The following is a 23,828-nucleotide window of genomic DNA, read 5'->3' on the forward strand; positions in this document are numbered from 1 at the left end:
AAAATGAACTTGATAAGATTTAAAGGAGATTTCTTTGGGGTGCTTCTGAGGGTAAGAAGAAAATTCACTGGGTTAACTGGGAAAATGTCTGCTGTCCTAAGGAGTGTGGTGGTCTCGGACTTCCAGATTTAGGCGTGAAAAATAGAGCTTTCTTGAATAAATGGATATGGAGGTACGGACTGGAATCTAACAGTTGGTGGAGAAGTGTTATTGCTGAGAAAGTTGGTTATAACCCCATTAATCTTATTCCAAGTGCGGGTGCTAATTCTCGAATGTCTCATGTATGGCGTAACATCACCTCTCCCTTTTCTCCCTCTAATGCTCACTACAATTCTATCCATGCAAGACTAAGTTTCATCGTTGGGATGGTCGTAATATCTCCTTCTGGCATGATGAGTGGCTTGAGGACTCACCTCTCAAAAATGAGTTCCCACGCATTTTTGCGCTTGCTGAAAATAAACATGGTACCATCAGTGATTTTAGGGCTTGGCACAATGAGGAATGGATTTGGAACATTCAATTAAGAAAAAGATTATTTGGTTGGGAAGAGAGACAATGGATTGACTTTACCAGGAAAATTAATGAGGTTGCTCTTGTAAGAAATTTGAAAGACAGAGTTATCTGGAAGGGATCCCCTAATGGTATTTACTCTTCCAAGAGCTATTGTAGAAGCATCTATCTTGGAAATCCGATCAATAAATGGATCTGGAAAGCTATCTAGGAAGGCCTAGCTCCACCAAAGGTTGAATTTCTTTACTGGCTTATTCTTAAAGGCAAAGTTACAGTTATATCTGAACTTTTGAAAATAGGTTTCATCTCTCCTAACTCTGCTTTTTGTTGTTTTTGCTGCACTGAAATTGAAACTGTCAACCATCTTTTTTTCTCTTGCACTGAAAGTTGGAAAATTTGGGCTAGTTGGTGTTGTATTTGGGGTATCTCCTGGGTCGCTCCTGCTAATGCATGGGAATTCTTCTGTGCTTGGGTCGATTTGGTTCAGGACGTTGCCAAGAATAAAATATGGAAAATGGCTTTTTTTGTAATTACATGGTCCATATGGCTGTTTAGGAATAAGATGGTCTTCAATGGCAAATCTTGGGATGAGCTACAAGTGATGGACATCATTAAAACTCGAATTGCTTGTTGGTCGAAAGCCCGATGGGATAATCCTTGCTTGTCCTTCCTCGATCTCTTCAGAAATCTCGAACTTGGGGCTGTTTGTCCTAAAAAGAAATCTGATAAGAAAAATCTTGATTGGATAAAATCGTTACCAGGCGAGCTAAAATTTAATGTTGATGGAGCAGCTAAGGGTTGCTTTGGGGAAACCGGTATCGGGGGAGTCCTTAGAGATTATGAAGGCAGAATCAAGCTGCAATTTCCTAAGGCAACCGGTTGGGGCGATTCAAAATTGGCTGAACTGCTGGCTATCAAAGAAGCCTTTCTCTTATTTGCAGCCTCTCCTTGGGTGAACTCTTATTTACTCATTATTGAAAGTGACTCCTCCAATGCTGTTAAATAGATTTCGAAGCCTGAGGAATCTCCTTGGAAGTTCAACAACATTATAAGGCAGATTGAGAATCTAAAATCTAAAGTTTGGTCACGGAAAATTCATCATTTTCCAAGATCAGGTAATAATCTTGCTGACAAGCTGGCGAAAGATGGTATTGAAAGAGCAGGTGATCTTTTGATCATGAATTCTTAACTGTAGCTGTTGTCTTGGTTGTTGCTGTTGCTTGACGTCTGTCCTTCTCGTTGTGCTGCTTTGATGATCTGCTCCTCTCTTCTTGCTTGTTTTGGACCTCGGCTTTGTTGATCATGGCCCTCAAGGGATCCTGATGTATCTTCCCTGTTTTAGTTCTTTTCGTTGTTACTGACAGAAGATGGTTTCTTTGGATTTTTCACTTTGTTGTTTGCCTTCTTGTTTCCTGCTGTTGTTTGTGTTCTTTGGCAGGAATTCATTTCTTTTGTGGTCTCTGTTTTGTCGAGGGCTTGCTGCAGGCATGTTGTATGTAGTGATGAACCTCCATTTTTCTGGTTTTTTTGCCTTGTTCGACCCATGATTAATAAATTCTAATTTTTTTTAAAAAAAAAGGTAAAAAATCTAAAACAAAATGTATAAAAAGAGTAAATATATTAAAATAACGCTAAATGTTTAACAATATTTACAAAATTTATAACATCATCATTCACTGTTTTTTGTTTTTAATTGTTATTTAAAGAAATTAAAGTTAAAATTGCGCAATCATGCAGACTCGAAGCCTTATACCCATCACATAGGATGATTATCTGCCAAACTTCCACTTCTGTGAATGGGTTTTCCAACTCTTTGGCATTGTGCTTGGATAATTTTTTGAACTCACAATTAAACTCCCTCAATTTCATGGTCATATTTTCAAAATAAAAAACTTCAAAATTATTTAATTTTTTTTATTTTTTCATATGTAGGACATGCATTAACTCAATTTTTTATTAAACTAATTACTATTTGTTCAAGTTTTTGATTTTTTTTATTTTCATTTGATTTAATAATATGTATATTATATTGTTCAAAGAATTGTATTTGAACCTTCTCATTTTTCCAAATAAAATAAGCTTACCTCACTTTTTTTTTTTTAAATTTGCTTATTCAAATAAAGATTCTATTAATTAATAAAAACTATATTTAATAACAACAAAATAACATTAAGTAACTTAATTGAAATAAATTTTATGTCCCTAATTTTACTTTATATATATATATATATAAATGAATATTATATATATATATATATATGGATATTTACTGTTTTGATATGGAGAACTCAATTGCCTTTAAATGATTAAACTCGTTAACCACTTGTGCTCGAAAAAAGAGTTATGCTTAAAGAAGGATTCTAAATACTAGATTCTTAAAATATTGCAAATCTGTTATTATTTGTTTGAAACAAAGTCTCTTTCTATCCTATATATGCTTATCCTGTTTATTTGAATCCCATATAATTAGTACTGCAACTTGAGAATCTTCTTCTCTCAGCTCATGCATTAACCGACTTACTTCCAATCTTATATTCAATATATATTATATTAAACTTATTATCCTTCAGTTAGGTCTCAGAGGGTTTTTACTTCAGTCAATGGAGGTTTCAAAATTCCTATTGATTTATTTATTTTTCTGTTATTTTTGTGTGTTAAGCAACCATAACAATGGCGTTGAAGCATCTCACAAGGTATATCAAGGGTTGAAATCTAAAACTGCAGTCAAAGTCAAGGAGCTTCATAGAACTGGCTATCACTTCCAGCCTCCTAGGAACTGGATCAATGGTGCGTTTTCTTTTCTTTTGGTTAATTGTTGTTTTTGTTTTTAATATTTATCTATAGTAGATGGCATTTAAAGTATATATACTCTTGACTAACCAGGTAAGATTGTTTCAATTGTCAAAAGCATAGGCGTCTTAGGTACTGATAACGCATCTTAAATTTTAGGTACTGATGATGCGCCGCGCAAGGAACTTTACACCCTAATCATAACCAAGTATCAATGAATGCAGATTAACTATTATACAGTTCCAATCATATATATAATAATATTTCTAGATTTGGCATTGTTCATTGAACACTTAATTTGTTCATCTTCATATATTGATCTTTGAATTTCTCGACAAATTCTGTATTAAATCACCAATTCATAATAAGAGCGAATTTGAGAATATTATTACAGGAACTAAGAAAGAATGTAGATTTTATTTATTATATATGTCAAGGAAAATACTTGTAATTCTAATAGTTGTAGTCTTGTAGATATATAATCACCATCTTATACTTGATGTGTCCCTAGTTTTTAGTCCTAGAACTTTTACTGAATAATTATTTCAAAACTCTGAGTTTAATATATTTATACTAACTTGTCACTCTTGTTTCTGTTTTTCCTTCTTTCCGATGAACGTACTGACGACAGATCCAAACGGTGAGTTTTCCGACGGAATCCTGCAAATTTTATCTATGTTTCTTTAATAGCTATGCCTAAGTCCTTGTACTTTTCCCTGTGATTCTCATACAGGTCCAATGTACTACAAGGGAATTTACCATTTATTCTACCAATACAACCCCAAGGGTGCAGTTTGGGGCAACATTGTTTGGGCTCATTCAGTATCCAAAGATCTGATCAACTGGGAAGCACTTGAGCCAGCAATCTATCCTTCAAAGCCCTTTGACATAAAAGGGTGTTGGTCTGGATCAGCCACCGTCCTTCCAGGCAATAAGCCCGTAATTTTTTACACAGGAATTGATCCCCAAGGAAAGCAAATCCAAAATTATGCTATTCCATCTAATTCATCCGATCCATATCTGCGTCAATGGACCAAGCCCACTGACAATCCGATTGCTGTTGCCGGCTTTAAAATGAACAAGACCGCCTTCCGTGACCCAACCACTGCTTGGAAGATTGACGAGCACTGGAGAATGTTGGTAGGTGGCAGACGAAACCAAAGAGGCATTGCTCATTTGTACAGAAGTAGGGATTTCAAGAAATGGACCAAGGCTCAGCACCCTTTACATTCTGTGCCAAATACAGGTATGTGGGAATGCCCAGATTTTTATCCTGTGGCATTGTTTGGTGAAGCTGGGCAGAACACATCTGCCTTTGGGCCTAATGTTAAGCATGTATTGAAGGTGAGCTTAGATGCTACTAGGTTCGAGTACTACACTTTAGGTGAATATTTTCCGAGCAGGGATAAATATGTGGTTGACATGGACTCCATTGATGGTCGGGATGGACTTAGATACGACTATGGGAATTTCTACGCTTCAAAGTCATTTTTTGACCCTGTTAAGGACAGGAGGATTCTATGGGGTTGGGCCAATGAGTCGGATACCCCTCAAGATGATGTCAGTAAAGGATGGGCTGGCATTCAGGTAATGTTAATTAATTTGAAGACATAATCTTTAGTTATTGATTTGAAACTTGTGAGTAATTTTCACGTCCGTTGTCTTAGACAATTCCAAGGAAGGTGTGGCTTGATCCTAATAGGAAGCAATTGCTGCAATGGCCTGTTGAAGAAATAGAGACTCTTAGGTCCCAGAATGTTCGATTAAGCGAGAAAAAGCTCAAATTGGGAGATCGTATTGAAGTCGAAGAAATAACTGCTGCCCAGGTTTGTTCATTGAAACCAACGAAACCTTTACCTGATTGGAAGTAATCAAATTTCAAACGTAACTCTCCAACTCCCATGGTTATTAATGATGCTCCCTGCAGGCTGATGTTGATGTTACCTTCTCCATACCTAACTTGGACAAAGCTGAGCCATTTGATCCTAGCTGGACCAATGCGCAGGAGCTCTGTAGTCTAAAGGGCTCAAGTGTTCAAGGTGGCGTTGGACCATTTGGGCTACTAACATTAGCTTCACAAAAGCTAGAAGAGTATACCCCAGTTTTTTTCAGGGTATTTAAAGCCCAATATAAGCATGTTGTTCTCTTGTGCTCTGATGCTAGGAGGTTTGTTTTCCTAACTTTCTCTCCAAATCTATATTAGTTCCTTTTTCTCATGTCAAACTTTTGAATTGATTACATTGTGGCAGTTCTTCCTTGAGGAACATTGGGCTGTACAAACCCTCATTTGCTGGATTTGTGGATGTGGATTTATCTGAGAAGAAGCAGCTTTCTCTTAGGAGTTTGGTACATGCCCTTTAATAACTTGGGTTTATTGCTAAACTTTTCCTGAATTTCTTTCTTCCTCTCACCCTCCTCCTTTTCTTTCTCTGCAGATTGATCACTCTGTTGTGGAGAGTTTTGGGGCTGGTGGAAAAACTTGCATCACATCAAGAGTTTATCCAACGCTAGCAGTCTTTGGCGATGCTCACTTGTTTGCATTCAACAATGGGACTGAGACAATCATTGTAGATCTTAATGCTTGGAGCATGAGAAAGCCTAATAAGATGAACAACTGAAGGGACAAGGAATGCTAGGAGGTGGGAGTTAAAGATAAAAATCACGAAGTTTTTTATGAGATATCTGTCCTTTCTAACAATCATCAAAGAATGTATGAGTTTTCTACAATTAGTTAAAGATTGCATGAGTTTTCTACAATTAGATACAATTTGTGATTTTTAGCGTACCTCAAAATTGTTTGATACAATTTGTTTGGTAAATATCATCTTAACCACCGGAAGTACATCCATAGATTAAAGAGAATTAAATCACATACACACCCAAAACAAATAAAATATTAAAGTACGTAGTTTTGAAATGAAGGCTGAAAGAATACCAAATCAATTTGTCTATAAAATTACCTTTTAGTGTCAAACTTGACAATTTGTGTTCGTTGTTTTAATTGTATCATGAATTAAAATCTCATATTAGTAAAAAATGAGGTGGATCTTGAATATATAAATATGGGTTTTTAACCACCACCTATACGACATGTCTTTTGAATTGAAAATGTGGGCTTGTGATTTATAAGCAATTATATTTTCAAAGCTTTAAGGTCACATAAGTTTGGACTTAAGTTTCGACTCGTGACAAGTAATCAGAGTAGACTCGAATCTTCATTGATATGGACCCGAATCTTCACTCATGTGGGTCCCATGAAAGATACAAGGGTCGAGGTTGTGAGACCTTGACCTCTATAGGCTCGTAACTAGGCATAGGCGCAATAACATGGGTCAACGGTAATTTCGTCATTTATTTAGTGAGCCCCTAGAAGTAGACTTTCAAACAATATTGAGGCTAAGTAGGCCTAAGGCATAGATGAATGATGAAAATAAGGGTAAAATGACGAAGAAAATAAAAATAATGATGATTTATAAGGTATGGGCAAAATAGTCATTTTTCATCTTGGGTCAAAATTTTAATTTTTCATGAACCCGAGTATTTTTAGACCATTGTGGACCTGGCCTCAATGTCAAAAGAGTAAAAAGATTGCATAAAGGATTGGAGAAGAACAAGTTAACTTGCTAAGGGTATTTTCGTAATTTAAGTAGAGTTAGATAAGCTTGAGCTATAAATATCATCTTCCAACAGCTTTTTATCATATTTCCAGCAGCTTCTTCTTCTTCCTCCCATCTCATGTTGCTTTCATCCTCCATGGAAGCTTGTTATGAAACATACATAACCTTTCTCAAGATAGCTCCAATCTTCATACTTTTGTGCACTTTTGCGTAGAACCTTTGTGTTCTTTCACTCTCTCACTTTAAAACCCTTGAAAAATCTTAATTCCATACTTTCTCTTACTAGCTAGGTGTTTAGAGAAAGAAAGAGGGAGCTTTTATAATAGTTTGGAGAATTATTGGAAAGAATTTCAAATTTACAAAGCTACCAAGGCAAGTATTAAATTACAGTTGACTTTTAAGTGTTGAGAATGGCTAGTGATTAGACTTATGAGTGTTTTGTAGTTGAGGTTAATCATTCATTTTAGAGTGATTAAGATAGTGAAAATAGATAGCTACTTAATGGCAATTGGATGCTAGTTAGGAGATAGCTTTTAGAATTTATAGTTGTATGAATTGAGTTAATTGTGATGTCAATGTGATGATAGGTTCCAACGAAGCCCCACTGTCCCATTTGGACCAATAGAGGAAGTTGGAGTGGAGTAAAGATTTAACGAATACCGGTGAGTGAACTTGCATTTTAAAATTGTTTTGGGAATGTGAATGAATTTGCACAAAACATTTGAATGATTTTATCCAACTTTTCTTTAAAAATCTACCTAGGGAACAAGCCTTTGGTGAACGTTTCTATCTTGTGAAAATGTGCCATATAATTGGTTCATGTGTTATCATAATATGTTGATATGTATAATATGCATTGGATGCTCCTTTTTGTGTGATGATGATGACCCAGCTATGTGCGTATAGGAGTGCACATGAGCTGATGATGACCTAGCTATATGCAAGTGGGGAGTGCACATGAGCTGATGATGACCCAACTATGTGCGAATGGGGAGTGCACATGAGTTGATGATGGTGGGATGGTATGCATGATGATGTGTATTTATATATATAAATATGTGTGTTATAGAAAGTTCATGAGTATGGTATATGGTTGTAATACATGTGAATCTTGCATGTTAAACCTTGGAAATTTCTAAGCATGTTCAAGTTGATTTTGTCTTTGCAGCTAAATGGCTTTTTCTTGAGAGAATGAAAATTTGTTGTTGGTGTCCTGTTTCTCGCTGCAGCAAGAATGAATCTCGCTACAGCAAAAAACTCTCGGGTTTGGAGGGTTACATTGGCTTGATTCTCGCTGCAGGGAGAATGTAGTGAGAAAGTTGCTGAAGCTCCTCGCTGTAGCGAGAATAAATCTCGCTGCAGCGAGAAACATTCTATTTTTTTGTTGCAGCGAGAAACTTTTTGTTTTGACCGCTTGAATCTCGCTACAACGAGACTGAACTTCGCTACAGCTAGAAATATTCTTACCTACATGCTACCCTATTCGGTTTTCGACATATTTTTCACTTCTTTAATATCATGGTTGAGCATGGACTTCCAACATTAAGGATTTAATTAATAAAGCGTGTAATGAGGAGGTTTGGTGAGAAACCCTCGGCCACTTGAGAAAAACCCTCGGCTAGTTGACAATTCGAACCAAATTTCACTGCAACGGAACCGTTGTTTTACTTGTTTGACTTACTTAAATACTATTAAAGTTTTCACTCTTCAAACTCTTGTTGCGCATGGACCTTTTTGTCAAGTGATTAACTCATTAAGGGTTTAATTAGAGGTTTTAATAAGAACTAAACTAAATTGCATTGTTTAAAAGATAAATGCATCATGATTTCTTTAAACTTTCCTTATTGTTTACTTGTTCCCTTCCTTTGTTCACTCACTGGGTTTATACTCACCGTTTTCAACTTCATGTTTTCAGATCAAGAAGCAACTAGTAACTAGGTAGAGGTGTCCTCGTAGATTCGTATCCTTGGTAGGTATCTTGGCATTTCTTAGCTGCACTTTCACCTTGGTTACTTCGCTAGAAGCCCAGAGTCATTTTTTGTTGTAAAGACGTACCTGTGATGTAAAGTACTAAGATGTATACCTTAAACCATATATGCACATTTTGATTGGTAAAGCTACCATGAGTGGCAATAGTTAATGTCATTTTGGGATAATATAAATGAAATTTTTTATTGTTATAATCTACTATTAAAGTACTTAAAGGGTTGAGATTATGAAATGTAAATGTAAGAATAGCTGACGGGATGATGAGTACAATTTTATAAATAGGCTTGCTTGGGCTTAGTGGGCTACGTTTATTAGGCCCATGAGCCGATCATGGCCTGCAAATTGGGTCGTGATAGAGGTAGATACAGATTTGTGTAAGAGTCCCTTTCCTTTACGAGTAAAAAGTTATACAATTGGATGAGGTAGAATGTCACGGATCCCACATCAGAAAGAAATAGAGTGGGTCTTGAGAATATAAACATGTTTTTTCTATCACCACCTATCAAACATGTTTTTTGAGTTAAGAATGTGGGCTTGCAATTTATAGGTTTACTTGAACTCTATTTTCATATATCAAGGTTGCACAAGGTTGGGCTTAAATTCTGACTCATGATAAGAAGATTTTAAATACGAAATTTATTAAATGTGTAACATGATATGATGCACTTATCACGCTTATTAAATGGGTTGAATTAAATTTTTTTTGACATGACATGATTTATAATCTGTTTAAATTATTAAGACAATAAACATGAGTAAATTAAAATGCATACAATTACAAATGAAATATAATTTCATTATTCAAGTTTAAAACTAATAATCATACAAAAATTACAAAAAAATATAACATCCATCAAATATCATAAAATCTACCAACACCATCATCAAACATAACAAAAGAAAGTATTTATGTGGAGATTTTAAGGTTCCATAATCAAGTCATAAACATGTTAGGTAGACAAATTTGCACGATTTGTTAAATGGGTAACAAATGGATTATGTGTTATACAAATGCACGATAATACAATTAATTAAACGTGTTTTAAACAAATCTTAAATAAGTTAAGTAGGTTTGACTTGTTTAAGATACAGCCGTATCGATACGATTAAAGCAAGAAACATGATTACCTTTAACCCAAACTTGCTTAATTGCATGTTGTATTTATGTCATGTTATTGTGTTGTACACAAAGTTAATAGATTTACTTGGAGCCACAAATTCATTTATGTACTAGTAAGTGAGAGGGAAAATTGCCTAGAATCATGACATAATACATAAAAAAACTCTTAAACTCTTTTAAAAAATTTAAATAAGTGTTTAGTATTTTATTGCATTTAATCAAACCTTTTATACTTTTATTTTAGATCAAATAAGTCTTTATAGTTAACAGTTGATTAATTGTTTGTTAGTTAAAATGTCATTAATCATTTTATACCATGTGATGCTAATGTGACATGAAATATTATAATAGATGATGGAGTAGCATGATACATGATCATGTGACATTTTTCAATCTCCACATCAATATCACGTGGATATAAAATGACAAGTGAAATATTGATTAATAAAAAGTAATAAACTATTAGGCATAAAAGCATGTTTGACCTAAAACATAAATATAAAACCTTATTTGAATCTAATAGAAAAATAATAATTTATCTAAAATTTTTTAAAACATTGTTAAAAATGATTGATCATACTTTTGAAGTGACATTTGCTTAGAATATATTGTGAATCTTATTATTAGAATCGACCCTTTGGTAAAGCCACCCAAGCAAGGGTTTTAGACCTAAAATTTGAAAAGGTCTATTATTTTTATAATAATAATATAATTAATTTTATTAAAAATATATAAAAATTAAGATAATATATAAAATTTTTACCTAAACCTTAATAAATATTTATTTTCTTCCATTTCTATATCTCTATTAATTTTGTACGAATTATCTCATTTTCTATTAAAAATATGTAAAAGTAAAAAATAATTAATAAAATGACATATTTTCTCAATTCTTTAATTATATGTATAGTAAATCTCAATTTTTTATCACTTGCCAACTATTTTTTTTCAATTTATAATATCCACTCTTAAATTTTTCTTCCATTATTTGCTTTTTCTTTCTTTAACTTTATTTTTCCTCCAAAAAATACGTAAAAAGTCTGTTATACTATCATCTTAAAAAAGTTATGAGCTTCATTTACGATTTGCAATAAGTATTTAACAATTAAGTATTATTTTAATCTTTGCAAAATTTTTTACTTTAATTTAAAATTTATATTCTATTATTATATTATTTTTATTTTATGTGATAGTTAATTTATTTAAATTAAAAATTTTGATTATTGATTTTTTATTAACTATTTAAAAAATATAAAATAATTATAATAATTGGATATTTTTTATACTTCATAATAAATATTCGAATATGTCAAATTAAAAATATAAATTTGTTCTTAATTTCAAAAAAAAGACCTCATTTAAATATTTTACTTTAAATATTTGTAGTTATTGAACTGTCTTTGCTTGTTATGGCATTTAAAACATGTGGTTACCTGTCTTCTATATCAATGTGCCATTAATTATCTACTTAAATCTATTAAATACTCTATTAAGGATCCTTAAAAAACAAAGTATTGGTATCTTTCAATTTGCAAAAACAATTTAAGTTGTGAAGGAGATAAATTCACGCGCCTCACTTTCCTGCCCCATTGACATATTCACGCCATCTGTCCTATCATTGAAGGCGTTAGTGCTCAACCAGCGGCATTGAAATCTATTACATATTTTGGGACTTCCTCATTCAACCACGTGTAAGCTAAATTACTGTCCACGTTTTTAGTCTCCCAACCCATGAGCCAACTAAACTTTGCAAGAGAGCACGTTTGTCCGTGAGGCAAATTGAAATCTCTTTTGCCCATGAGTCAAGGGACTTTTCAAGCCCGGAGTTTTAAAACTTTGTCAGTCATGCTCAGGCTTTAACAAAAGGTTTTGAAATCTCTGGTTTTGCTTAAAAGGGGGCCACACCAAGTTCTATTAAAAGGAAGCTTTCAATTGTCAATAAAAAAAAAAAAATGAAAAACATCATCATTATTGTGACAGCTACACCAGAAAATTCATCCAATGAAAATAATTTTTTAAAAATAATAAAGTCCATAATTGATAAATTTACGATGCTGTTTGTTAATACTTAAAGAAAATTACAGAATATAAAATCTTTTGATAAATAATAAAAATAAGAATTAATTGAATAAAGTTAATAATTACTTACGAAAATTATTATAAAAATATATGATAAAAAAGAATTAATTGAAATTGAAGATAATTTTGAAAATTTCATCATTAAAACTAAAAAAATTTTAATAAGTGTAATTAATATTTGTTTTATTTTAACTTTTCAAAAAATATTCATTTTATTTTAATAATTTTATTATATAAATTATGTAGCTTATCAATAATTAGTTTTAATATATTACATTTTCTCAATATGAATTTGATTTTGATATTAGAATCATGTAATTAACAAAATATGATTATGTCAACATTAGCATATATAAAGATATAAAAAATCAAATGTTTTAAAAAAATTATTTAAATAAAAAATTTGGCTTAGTATGACATGAGAAAATATTTTAAAAATATTAATTTTTTAAAATAATTATTTTTAATTTATTATTATTACTATAATTATAATATTTTTAAATTTAAAATTATTTATTTATTTTTATTATTATTATTTATAGTATTATTGAATTTAAAATTATTTTAAATAAAAAAATCAACACCCATTCCGAGCGGGGCACCACTCAAGTAACATTAAAAACAATTGGAGAAACGGCACCCATGACACTAGGAGTGGGTCTCACTCTTTTGCTAGTAAGTATTAAATGTGGTAAATGTTAGAGAGGGTTATGTTATTACGGTAACCACTATACTTTAGCGCATATATATAAAAAATTCCCTCTGATATGAATATATCAAATTCTAAATCAGAAGAAATCAACAACTTCTTCAATTTTGTGCAACTGGACTATCAAGAAATGAAGAGCAATGTGAAGCAGTTGAAGACTAGCATGCATGATATTAAGTCCACCATAAAGATTATTCTTGAGAGGCTTCCAGAGCCAGTTGGTGGTTCTTCAGTTACAACTAGAGGTGTTAATATGGGCTATCCTAACCCAAACCCTTATGAGTTAAGAAAATATGAATTGGGTTGAATCAGTCTATTTTTTACATGGACCATCAAAATCCTAACCCAATTCATTTCTTTTTTTAAACAAAAAAGATTTATTTTTACAATTCTACCTAATGAACTCATATCAATAAATTTGTTTTATAATTTAATCCAAAAATTAAATAATAAAAATATGTTACAAATAAATAAATTACACCTAATATAAATAACCAAATAAATTACATCAAATATAAGTAAAGTTTCAATATTTAACACAAACTACAATTCCATAAATATAAGTAAATAACCAAATAAATAGAAACATTAAGACTCATTTATGTCTCCCTCAATCTTCATCTTCCAACAAAACATTTGAATATCGTTTGGACAGTAATGATGTCTGAATCATTATCAATTTATCATCTAATATTCATTACCATAAAAGAAAAAGAGATAGTGAGTGTCAATTTTAACTAAAATTATTAATTTAACAAGTAAAAATTAAAGGTATTGAAATATATAAAATAAACAATACTATTGGTAACTAAATTATTAATTTTACATAGTTAAATATATAAATTATTAAATTACCTAAAATTATTAATTTTTTTTCTTCTGGCCTATAGGACTGGTCCGTCCCAATCGGGGACAACGCACTAATCAGATGGATTGACCCATTTAGCCGCAGTTCTAATATGGATCCGAATTTTCAATCCCAACTCATCCCACTTTCAATAAAAAATAAGTTGACCTAATGTGTTAGGCCCATTTTGACATATCTATTCACAGCAACCGTCTCCCTTTCCTAATGATTGGCCAATGGACAATCGTAATTCCTTTTTGCTGTACTATAAATTTCTTGTATTAACGTTTTTCATTGATTTTGAGATATCATTTTTTTTAATTTTCAAAATATTTGTTATGTTTTTTCCATTATATAATACATTTTGGAGTAATTTTTCAAACAAAATTATTACTTTTATATTATTATTATTCAATGCATAAAGCAAAAAATAAAAAAAATTACAGAAAATTATTACCGATGGAATTATTGACGGAATTCATTTAATATGAACGTATCTCGTTTTTATTGTTGATGGAATTTGCTTTATTACCGAACGGAATAATACATATTATTGATGGAACATAAAAAAAATTTTTGGTTACTAATTCTGTTGGGAATTTGGTAGGTAAATCCGTTGGTAAGATATCGACGGTTTTGCCGATGGTGGGATCTATTGGTACATTACTGACGAATTTACAGATAGCAAACTTTCGGTTGATGTAAATATCAATGGATTTCTTACATCATCAATGAATTGTTCGGCCAATGGATCGAGTATTTTCGATGAAGTTACCGACGAAATTTTTAAATACTAATAGAAACTTATTACCAACGAGGATATTTTCGACTTATTACCGACAGATTTTTCTGATAATTAAAATTACTGACGAAATGCATACCTGCATTTCTATCTATAAAACCTAATTTTTTAGTAGTGGGGGGCACTATAGGGGCGTGAATTTACTGCTTCCATAAACTAGCTATCGATCTATTTTTGCCCGATCCTCTTACGTTCATTGACAAATATCGGAGACTGCTGTGCTCTTTTAAAGATGGCTGCAACTTCCAGCTATGACCGATTGAAGGAACTGAAAGAATTCGATGAATCCAAAATCGGAGTTAAAGGTCTCTCCGATTCTGGCATCAAAACCATTCCTGATTTCTTCAAACATCCACCACAAACTCTCCCTGATCTTAAATCCAAATTTTCTCAAGCAAACACTAATATCCCAATTATTGATCTGTCCAATGTAAACTCCCCTGATCACCATCAGAAAATCGTCAACCAAATCAAAGAAGCCGCAAAATCATGGGGTTTCTTTCAAGTGATCAACCATGGAATACCCATATCAGTACTTGACGAGACTATCCAAGCTATCAAAGCCTTTCACGAGCAGCCATATGAAATCAAATCAAAGTACTATAATCGAGATGAGTCGAACGGGGTAACGTACGCTAGTAATAATGATTTGTACCGTTCAGAGGCGGCTTGCTGGGTCGACTCCCTGAAGGCGCAGATGGGACCAAAGCCACTGGATATAGAGTTGTTGCCAGAGATTTGTAGAAAAGAGGTGGTTGAATGGGATTTGAGCGCTACGAAGGTGGCTGAGACGGTAATGGAATTGTTGGGCGAAGGGCTTGGGTTGGAACCTGGCAAGTTCAAGGAGTTAACTTTCAGTCAAACAAAGTATGTTGTGGGACATATTTATCCGTACTGTCCACAGCCAGATTTGACGATGGGGATAACATCGCATACGGATCCAGGAGTGGTGACGGTGTTGTTGCAGAATCAGATTCAAGGGTTGCAGGTGAAGCATGAAGATCGGTGGGTGGAGGTGAAGCCTGCGCTTGGTGGTTTAATTATCAACGTCGGCGACTTTCTTCAGGTGAAAATGAAAATTACAAATTTAGTGGGAACCCTTTTGCTATTGGATGCATTTTTTTCAATATATATATATATATATATATATATGTATAATATATGGATAAATTTTTTATATTTGATGATTTATTAAGTGCATTTTAAAGCATAATGATTTCAGAAAAATGTCTAAAAGAGGTAAAAAAAAAAGCAAAGAAGAGGGAAAAAAAAGAGAGAATGAAAAAAAAAAATATATATATATATGTATATATATATATATTATATTGAAAGGCATGAAATTGCATATTCATTCATTTGGTAAACAACATAAGCCCGGAAAAGACAAAGGACTTATAGCAGCAAATAAATTTCATATATATTACAGTCACTTTTGTATTTTTCTTTCTTTATCCCCCTCAACTTTCTCTAATTTCTTTCCCCAAATTAGATACCCAAAGTTGTTTTCCTTAATTATAAAAATTTTTTTTAAAGAAAATATATGTAAATGATAACATTTTTTGAAAAAGGAATACAAAATATTTTTGATTGAAATTACCCAGAACAAAGAAAAGAAAGTAACAAAGGTCGGCTGCTCTTTCTATCCTAATAAACTCCCGAATTAAACACCTTCCTTTCTCTCCTACTCCCTTAAATTCTAAAACAATTCCGAAATCAAAATGAAAAGGCAAAATAAAATTAAAAAAAAGAAGAAGTTACTGAGTGTGAATTAGTGGATGACATGAATCGAAAGTCTATTGCATGCTTAATGATTTCATTTAATTTTTCAAAAGTAAATTTAAATGTAATCTTTTGATGCAAAATACATGCTGTCCTCATCACGAAATTTCAGCTTTGTGATCTGTTAGAGTAATTAAATTTCAGTTCCAAGTGTATTTCTCGATCCATTTTTTGCAGATTGTGTCCAATGGAGAGTACAAAAGTGTAGAGCATCGAGTGGTGGCGAACTCCTGCAAGGAACCAAGAATCTCAATTGTTGAATTCTTCAATTTGAGCAAATGGAAGGGAGATGGTTACTACGGACCGCTGCCGGAGTTGTCGTCAGCAGAGAAACCAGCAATATATCGCAATTTCACAACGCAAGAATTCCTTGAAAACTTTTACAGCAAGGGACTGGACAGCAAGTCTCTCATACAGAAAATCACAATACGTCATGAGTAGGATCATTTTTCTACTAATCAAACTAGTTGGAATTAGTGCCCCATTTTTCGGATAAGTTAATAATAACCGAATCCAAATAATAATAAAGTTAAAAAGTTTAAATTTCCCTTGTCTACACTTCATTAAGCCATATTAGAGATCAAAATCTGTTACTATTATTTGGTTTTTGAGAAACTATTTAAAATTTCAAGTTGAGTTGTAATTTAATATAATTAGAATGCATATTATTTTGAATTGTGCGGATGTTCGCTAAATCTTGCAGCTTTTTTTTTTTAGAAAAAGAAACATCAAATCTTGCAGTTTTTATTGAACACTTAATTTTATGCATGTGGGTTTTTTATTTTTTGGTGAAAAACCGATGTGGATTCTTTTCAAAAAAAAAAAAAAAGCCGATGTGGATTCTTAATGTCCTTGAGAGAATGCAACATTGATAGAGACGTAGTAATATATTAAAAAAATATAATTGGGGTTAAATTGTTCTCTTTTGAATTCATTAAAAATAAAGTGTATGTATACCAGTGTTTGACTAAATGTGTCTAGATAATATATTACAATAAATGTAAATATATATATATATATATATTAAGATTTAATAAAGATTTTGAATGCCTAATTTGGCGCCTAAAAATGAAAACTTTACTTGCCAAGAGGTTTGGCGAATAAGTAAGCAAGCTGGTTTTTGGTGGAAACGGAATGAGGAAGAAGGATGCTAGCTTGGAGTCTTTCACAAGCAACTTGACAATCAACGTCAATATGTTTACCGCACTTTGTGGCATTCAAACAGTTAAAGGGGATGATGTTTTCATGAAAAGTCACACTTGCTACCATAAACTCTTTTCATGTCAAGATCATAAATTTTATAGCCTCTTTGAGCTTAGGGATAATCAACAAAAACGTTAGGCTTGACACGCTGATCAGATTTGTGTTTAATTTTGATATTGTGTCCATAACACAAGCAACCATAAACAACCATAAATACGAAGCGGAAAGTAGGATGGAGCTTTCTAGAATAAAAACTCATGTGGGGATTGACCATGTAAATCTTTGGCGTGAGTATGATTATTTAAGTAGGAAACAACAAGAACACACTCCCCCCAACATTTTAAAGGAAGGTTAGCTTGAGATCTAAAAGCACAAGCAACATTAAGAAGACGGAGATGCTTATGCTCACCATACCATCCAGTTATGGTGTATCGACACAACTATGATGTTGAATGACACAAAATGAATTAAGAAAAACTCGAGCATCATGATTAAAAGATTCAGTAAACAGCGAAACACAGTGGAGGTGGCAAGAGGGCAAGAGGGGCTAACGATTGTATACTGACAGGACATGGAGCTTTCGGATCAGGAACAACATGGATAAGTGGAGGGAAAGTCTGTTCTCCGTTTTTGCCTAGAATTTAAGTCTGAGGGTCCCATGGGGAGCTTTGAAGGCAATTTTCAACGACTATGGCAGGGTTTTGGACATTTTCGTCTCAAGGAATCCTAATTGGGACGGTGCTAACTTCGCTTTTCTAAGGTTTGGAGTTGAAGAAGGACTGAAAAGAGCTGTGGCAATTGGAAATGGTGAGTCGATTGATGGGAGAAGAGTCTGTGTTACAGTGGCACTAGAAGGGAGAAATGGTAACACGTATCAAAGGCGGAGTGATGGCACCACAGGCATACAAGCGTGGGCCACGTTTCATTCAGAGATGTGCTCATAGGAAACACTTGGAGCTCTGGCTTATTGTGGCTCTATCATTGGCGGTTTATGTAGGTGGTAACGTCGGTCATGGATTTAGAATAGGTATATAAATGGTCTAAAGTGGCAGATGGGGACATGGGGAAAAATGGATTGATAGTTTGGTTAAGATCTTTTTGTATAGTTATATTCTTTTTCTTTTGCTTACAACTTTTCGGAGCTACGTAAAGTTATGTGAATTCTGACCATAATTAGTCTGGTCACTAAGTAGCAGTGATCATAAAGATTTATGATCATAATAGTGACCATAATTAGCTGGATCTATTGGTTCTGCTTCTCCTCAATTTTTTGGTTAAACACCAAAATATATACTAGTAGTATCCAAATCCAAAACTCACTTTTCAAGTAACCTCAACTCATTTTCTGCCATTGGTTAGCAAACGGTTTGCAAAGCCACAAAAACAGGATAAGGAGGGGGTCTTGAAAGCTGAATTCCTGACGTCCTCACATTTTTTTTTCTAACTTATCCTTAATCACATTATTATTTTCCTTTGTTTTGTATCTCATCTCAACATGAAATTCTCAACCCATACATCCACATGGATTCCAACTATACCAGCACATTAAAAATTCAATGCGTGCACATCTGCATATGACTTAATAATCTATTAAAATATATTTAATTCACTCTGCTATTCACTTACCATACATTTGTTTAAACTTCATGATTTCTACTGTAGATTTACTCTATTTATCATAATGAAAGTAGTATAAATTATACCCTGAAAAAGAAACTACTGCTTGAATAAGTTATTAGTACAAAACTCCTTAATTATAATCTGACCAATATAAAGCAATTAGTAAAATCCATGTGAGCACTACCAATCTAGACTTGATATTCCAAATGCCTAGTTTATACTCATTTTAAGTCTTGAAACAAGATGTATATGATGTTGTTGAACTATCAAAATTCAATATAGCATGAAGCTCATCATAGAATCTTTTACAGACATGCACGACTACTTTTTGGTCATTGTGGTCACTGTTGGAATAGTGTAGGTGCAGGAGTTTGGTTGTTATCCTTTGTCTTACCATCTTTAATAAGTGAGGGTTATATTGGTTGTTTAATGTTTAGAGTTCATATGTGTTCTATCTGAGTTAAGCAATCGTTTGGAATCAATATCTGTTCTATTTGAGTTATAAACTGCATTTGATATTAATTCTATATGAGGTCTTCCTGCATATAAACTCATATACCTTGAATATAAAATTAGACGTGCACACATACATGCTTTTTTAAGTGCATAATACAAATAAAATCTTTTAACATGTATTTTGGATAAACCTTTTTTCTTTTTATTTTTCGAGGGAAAAGCAGCATATTTTGTATAAAATTAAGATACCTATAGCTTGCTTTTTATGCATAATATACTGCTGGTGTTTAAGATAACATGTTTAGTAGGAAGGATTAAAAAGAAGAAATGTGGAAAGCTAAAGGAGTTGCAAAATTAGGACAAACCCTGAGCATTTATCTCATTGGTTGGTGTATAATCTCTCTGCCTAAAGAGTAAGGTTCGAATCCCCCCTTCCCCAATTATATATAAAAAAAAAAACTGATCTAATGATTCTAATGATCAACATGCTTGTGATGTAGGACATAGGAGAAATAGAATAAGCAAGAGAACGAAGCGATAGAAAAGAGGAAAAAGGTGAAAATACACAGTTGTAATCATTTTTTTAGAAAACATAATCTTCAATATTTTCCAAGTTGAAAAACTTAAAAAATGTTTATACTTAATTAGTAAAATGATTTATACTTCTGAACATGAACAAAGATTTTAAAAATATCTTCCAAACAACTTTGTTCATGCACATATGCATCATATCCTTTAGGGAGGTAAAAAGAGAACAAATAGATCTAGGTGACACCCCATTCGTACCCCACCATTTGCAGTAGAAGGCCCAAATGTTTACTCATTATAGCTGCTTGTCCAACATATGTAAACATATATATTTGCACCGACTATTAATCTATTATTATCTATGTTCACTTCATTTATACTACTTTGTAAGTAGAAACTTGACTAAGAAATGTAGGGTCGTCCCAATCTTTTTTCTTATGTCATCACTAATGTCTTTCTTTATTATGTTCTCTTTTTAAAAATTTATTCTTTTTTATGGTCAGAAAAATGAAATGTAGTTGAAGACCTTCTGTTATGCTTTAATTCTAAGTACAATTCTAGAATTGTGGGCTTCACGTGACTTAATCGCAAATGTCAAACCAAAGGCCCAATTAAATAACTAAAAATCAAAATGTTTGTGACAAATTCTACTGCTACCTTCTCTTTTTTCATCTCATTCACACTATTTTTTAGATTTCATAAATTTCAACCTCTTAGTGGAACTTTAATTTAATTTAAAGCTTGTAATGTTGTAATTGGATTTGTCAAAGTCCTTGAATTCTACTATAAATATACAATTAAATAAGGAAAAAATTTTATCCAATTTTAAGATGTCATCTATCCTTTGAAATTTATCCAAGGTTTTGGGACCTTTTTGTAATTGGAGTTTGATGAACCAAGATTTCAATATGGAAGGTAGAGGGCTTTTGAGAAAGTTAGTCAAAATCAAATCCATTAGTTTATGTAATTGATGCAAAAATACATACAACATGGTCATAAATTAATAATATTTATTTATTTATTATGTTTTATTTTCTTACAGTTTGTATGCCATAAGTTTTCAATATTTTTTGTACATAATAAAATAGATTAAAACATTTATTTTTTGCAAGCATGGTTCGTTTGTGTTTGAAAAGAGATGCTGAACGACAAAAAAGTTACTAGCTATATTAAATTTTATATAGAGATTTGTCGTGTTGCTAGTTCGTTCTGCACTTTGTTGTCTCTGGCGTCGACTTTATGTCCTTATGGGCCAAGAGTTAGATCTTATGCGCTAGATTTTGTTGCGAATCGGCAATATGTGAGGTGACTTGTGTATGATAATGATATTTCATGTATTTCACAATCTATTATTCTCTATGTTCACTTCATTTATACTACTTGGTAAGTAGAAACTTGACTAAGAATTGTAGGGTCATCCCAATCTTTTACACTAATGTCTTTCTTTATTTTGTTCTTTCTTTTAAATTTATTCTTGTTTATGGTCAGAAAAATGAAATGTAGTTGAATACCTGTTATGCTTTAATTCTAAGTACAATTCTAGAATTGTGGGCTTGACTTGACTTAATACTTAATCACAAATGTCATAACAAAGGCCCAATTAAATAACCAAAAATCAAAATGTTTGTGACAAATTCTTCATCCACCTACTCTTTTTTCACCTCATTCACACTTATTTTTTAGATTTCATAAATTTCAACCTCTTAGTTGAACTTTAATTTAATTTAAAGCTTGTAATGTTGTAATTGGAATTGTCAAAGTCCTTGAATTCTACTCTAAATACACACTTGAATAAGGAAAAATTTTTATCCAATTTTAAGATGTCATCAATCTTTGAAATTTGTCCAAGGTTTTGGGACTTTTTTGTAATTGGAGTTTGATGAACCAAGATTTCAATTAAGGAAGGTAAAGAACTTTTGGGAAAGTTAGTAAAAAACAAATCCATTATTTTATGTAATTGATGCAAAGATACATATAACATGGTCATAAATTAATAATATTTATTTATTTATTTTGTTTTATTTTCTTACTTTTTGTATGCCATATGTTTTCAATATTTTTTGTACGTAGTAAAATAGATTAAAACATTTATTTTTTGCAGTCATGGTTCATTTGTGTTTGAGAAGAGATGTTGAACGACAAAAAAGGCTACTAGCTATATTAAATTTTATATAGAGATTTTTTGTGTTGTTAGTTCGTTTTTGACTTTGTTGTCTCTAGCTTCGACTTTATGTACTTATAGGCCATGAGTTAGGTCATATGCACTAGATTTTGTTGGAAAACAAGAGTATGTGAGGCGACTTAAGATAATAGCTATGGTACCAAAGAAAAGGTCACATGCTGGTGGAAGTGGAAGTAGTTTTGACCACAGTAAGTTTGTTTCAATCGAAGCTAAGAAGCGCCACGCTTAGTCCCTTTTACAAAAATTCCTAATACCAGAACATGGCATTGATGTTCGAAGACGACTTCATCCTGACATCCACAATATTATTGATGCCCGACAGTGGGATAAATTTTGTGTTTAACCAGAGGCAGCAGTAATGCCAGTTGTTAGTGAGTTTTATGCCAACACCATTGAATACGTGGATGGGCGAACTTTCATTCGAGGACATCAAGTATCTTTTGATAACTGCATTATTAATCAGTTTTATAACACGCTTGACATTGAGAACAACAAGTATGGTCAATTCTTAAATGGTGATGTCAATATGGATGAAGTTTTTGGATCACTTAGCATGCAGAATGGAAATTACACAAAGGTGTTCCAATATCTTTTAAAGCTAATGCCGTGGACCACGATTACAAAGTTTGCTACCATTTCTTAGTGGCAAAAGTGCTTTCAATTAAACATTTAAGTGATGTGACAAAGGACAGGCTAGTCTTCTTATATGCAATTGTGACAGGGAAATCCATTGACTTTGGGCAATTAATCTTCAACAGTATTCTCATGACAACCCGTTCACCATGCGATGGACTATGGTACCTCTCATTGATCATTGCCTTATGTCATCAAGCTAGAGTTGTTTGGTCACTCAATGAAGAGTTGTTTCATTCAGAAATTCCATTAGATGGTGGGATCATCAACAAGTTTCATATGCGAAAACAAACTACCATTGGAGGAAGTTCATCTGTCGCACCTCAACCACAACTACGGATCCAAAATCTTTCAATATCTCAATGAATGGACGACTTAAAAGTCGAATGGACCATTAGGCAGCGTGTAATTGAGTCATTACAGAGATGATGAGGGCATATGCTGAGCACGTTAGCATGGACATGGCTACCTTCCCCACGTTGCAAGCTGATCCTACCTGATGACCATGATGATGATGAAGATGAGGATGATGTGTGACATCGTCTGCATACATGGAGGAGTACTCTCTTTCTTTACTTTTAAGAACATTGGAGACAATGTTCACTTTAAGTTTAGGGGGAGGATTTTCTACTTTATTTTAGTGCATTGCACTTATAATTTAAGCTAGTTAGTTTGCATGTTAGGTTAAGATTGTGTTGAAAATTGGAGTCAAAGTAAATGTACCATGAAATTGATTTACCTATCTAATGATGAAATTTAGTTGTCTTGTTATTCTTGTCACTTTTAGTAAAACATGAAAATAGTTGAAGTAGTAAGTTGAATTTTGATGTGTCTCATTATTATCGAATGAAAGTTAGACAATTGAGTACTTTATTTTTTATATTGAGTCATTGTGTACATTCAGAGAACGATTATGTGAATGCAAATTTTTAGGCTATGTTTGGAGTTTTAGAATTTGTTTGAT

General features: G+C 32.6%; 2 protein-coding genes across 3 annotated transcripts; both read left to right on the forward strand.

The window, feature by feature from the left end:
• Window positions 1-1,860: 1,860 nt before the first annotated feature.
• LOC18598279 (beta-fructofuranosidase, insoluble isoenzyme 1-like) lies at window positions 1,861-6,085 on the forward strand. Of its 2 annotated transcripts, XM_007027746.3 has the most exons (8): window positions 1,861-1,995; window positions 3,170-3,297; window positions 3,932-3,940; window positions 4,034-4,887; window positions 4,968-5,126; window positions 5,228-5,466; window positions 5,550-5,646; window positions 5,736-6,085. In XM_007027746.3, the coding sequence occupies exons 4-8, from the start codon at window positions 4,039-4,041 to the stop codon at window positions 5,916-5,918; spliced, it is 1,527 nt and encodes a 508-aa protein (XP_007027808.3). In that variant the 5' UTR covers window positions 1,861-1,995; window positions 3,170-3,297; window positions 3,932-3,940; window positions 4,034-4,038; the 3' UTR covers window positions 5,919-6,085. The 2 variants fall into 2 exon arrangements, with proteins under 2 accessions (XP_007027808.3, XP_088662634.1); XM_088806508.1 differs by lacking the exon at window positions 1,861-1,995 and having other exon boundaries at window positions 2,853-3,297.
• An 8,493-nt stretch (window positions 6,086-14,578) lies between these two features.
• Window positions 14,579-16,926, forward strand: LOC18598280 (1-aminocyclopropane-1-carboxylate oxidase homolog 4-like). Its single transcript, XM_018120745.2, has 2 exons — window positions 14,579-15,529; window positions 16,420-16,926. The coding sequence occupies exons 1-2, from the start codon at window positions 14,696-14,698 to the stop codon at window positions 16,681-16,683; spliced, it is 1,098 nt and encodes a 365-aa protein (XP_017976234.2). The 5' UTR covers window positions 14,579-14,695; the 3' UTR covers window positions 16,684-16,926.
• Window positions 16,927-23,828: the final 6,902 nt, after the last annotated feature.

This window comes from Theobroma cacao, chromosome 5, assembly GCF_053813885.1.
Source record: "Theobroma cacao isolate CCN51 chromosome 5, ASM5381388v1, whole genome shotgun sequence".
Classification (NCBI taxonomy): Eukaryota; Viridiplantae; Streptophyta; class Magnoliopsida; order Malvales; family Malvaceae; genus Theobroma; species Theobroma cacao.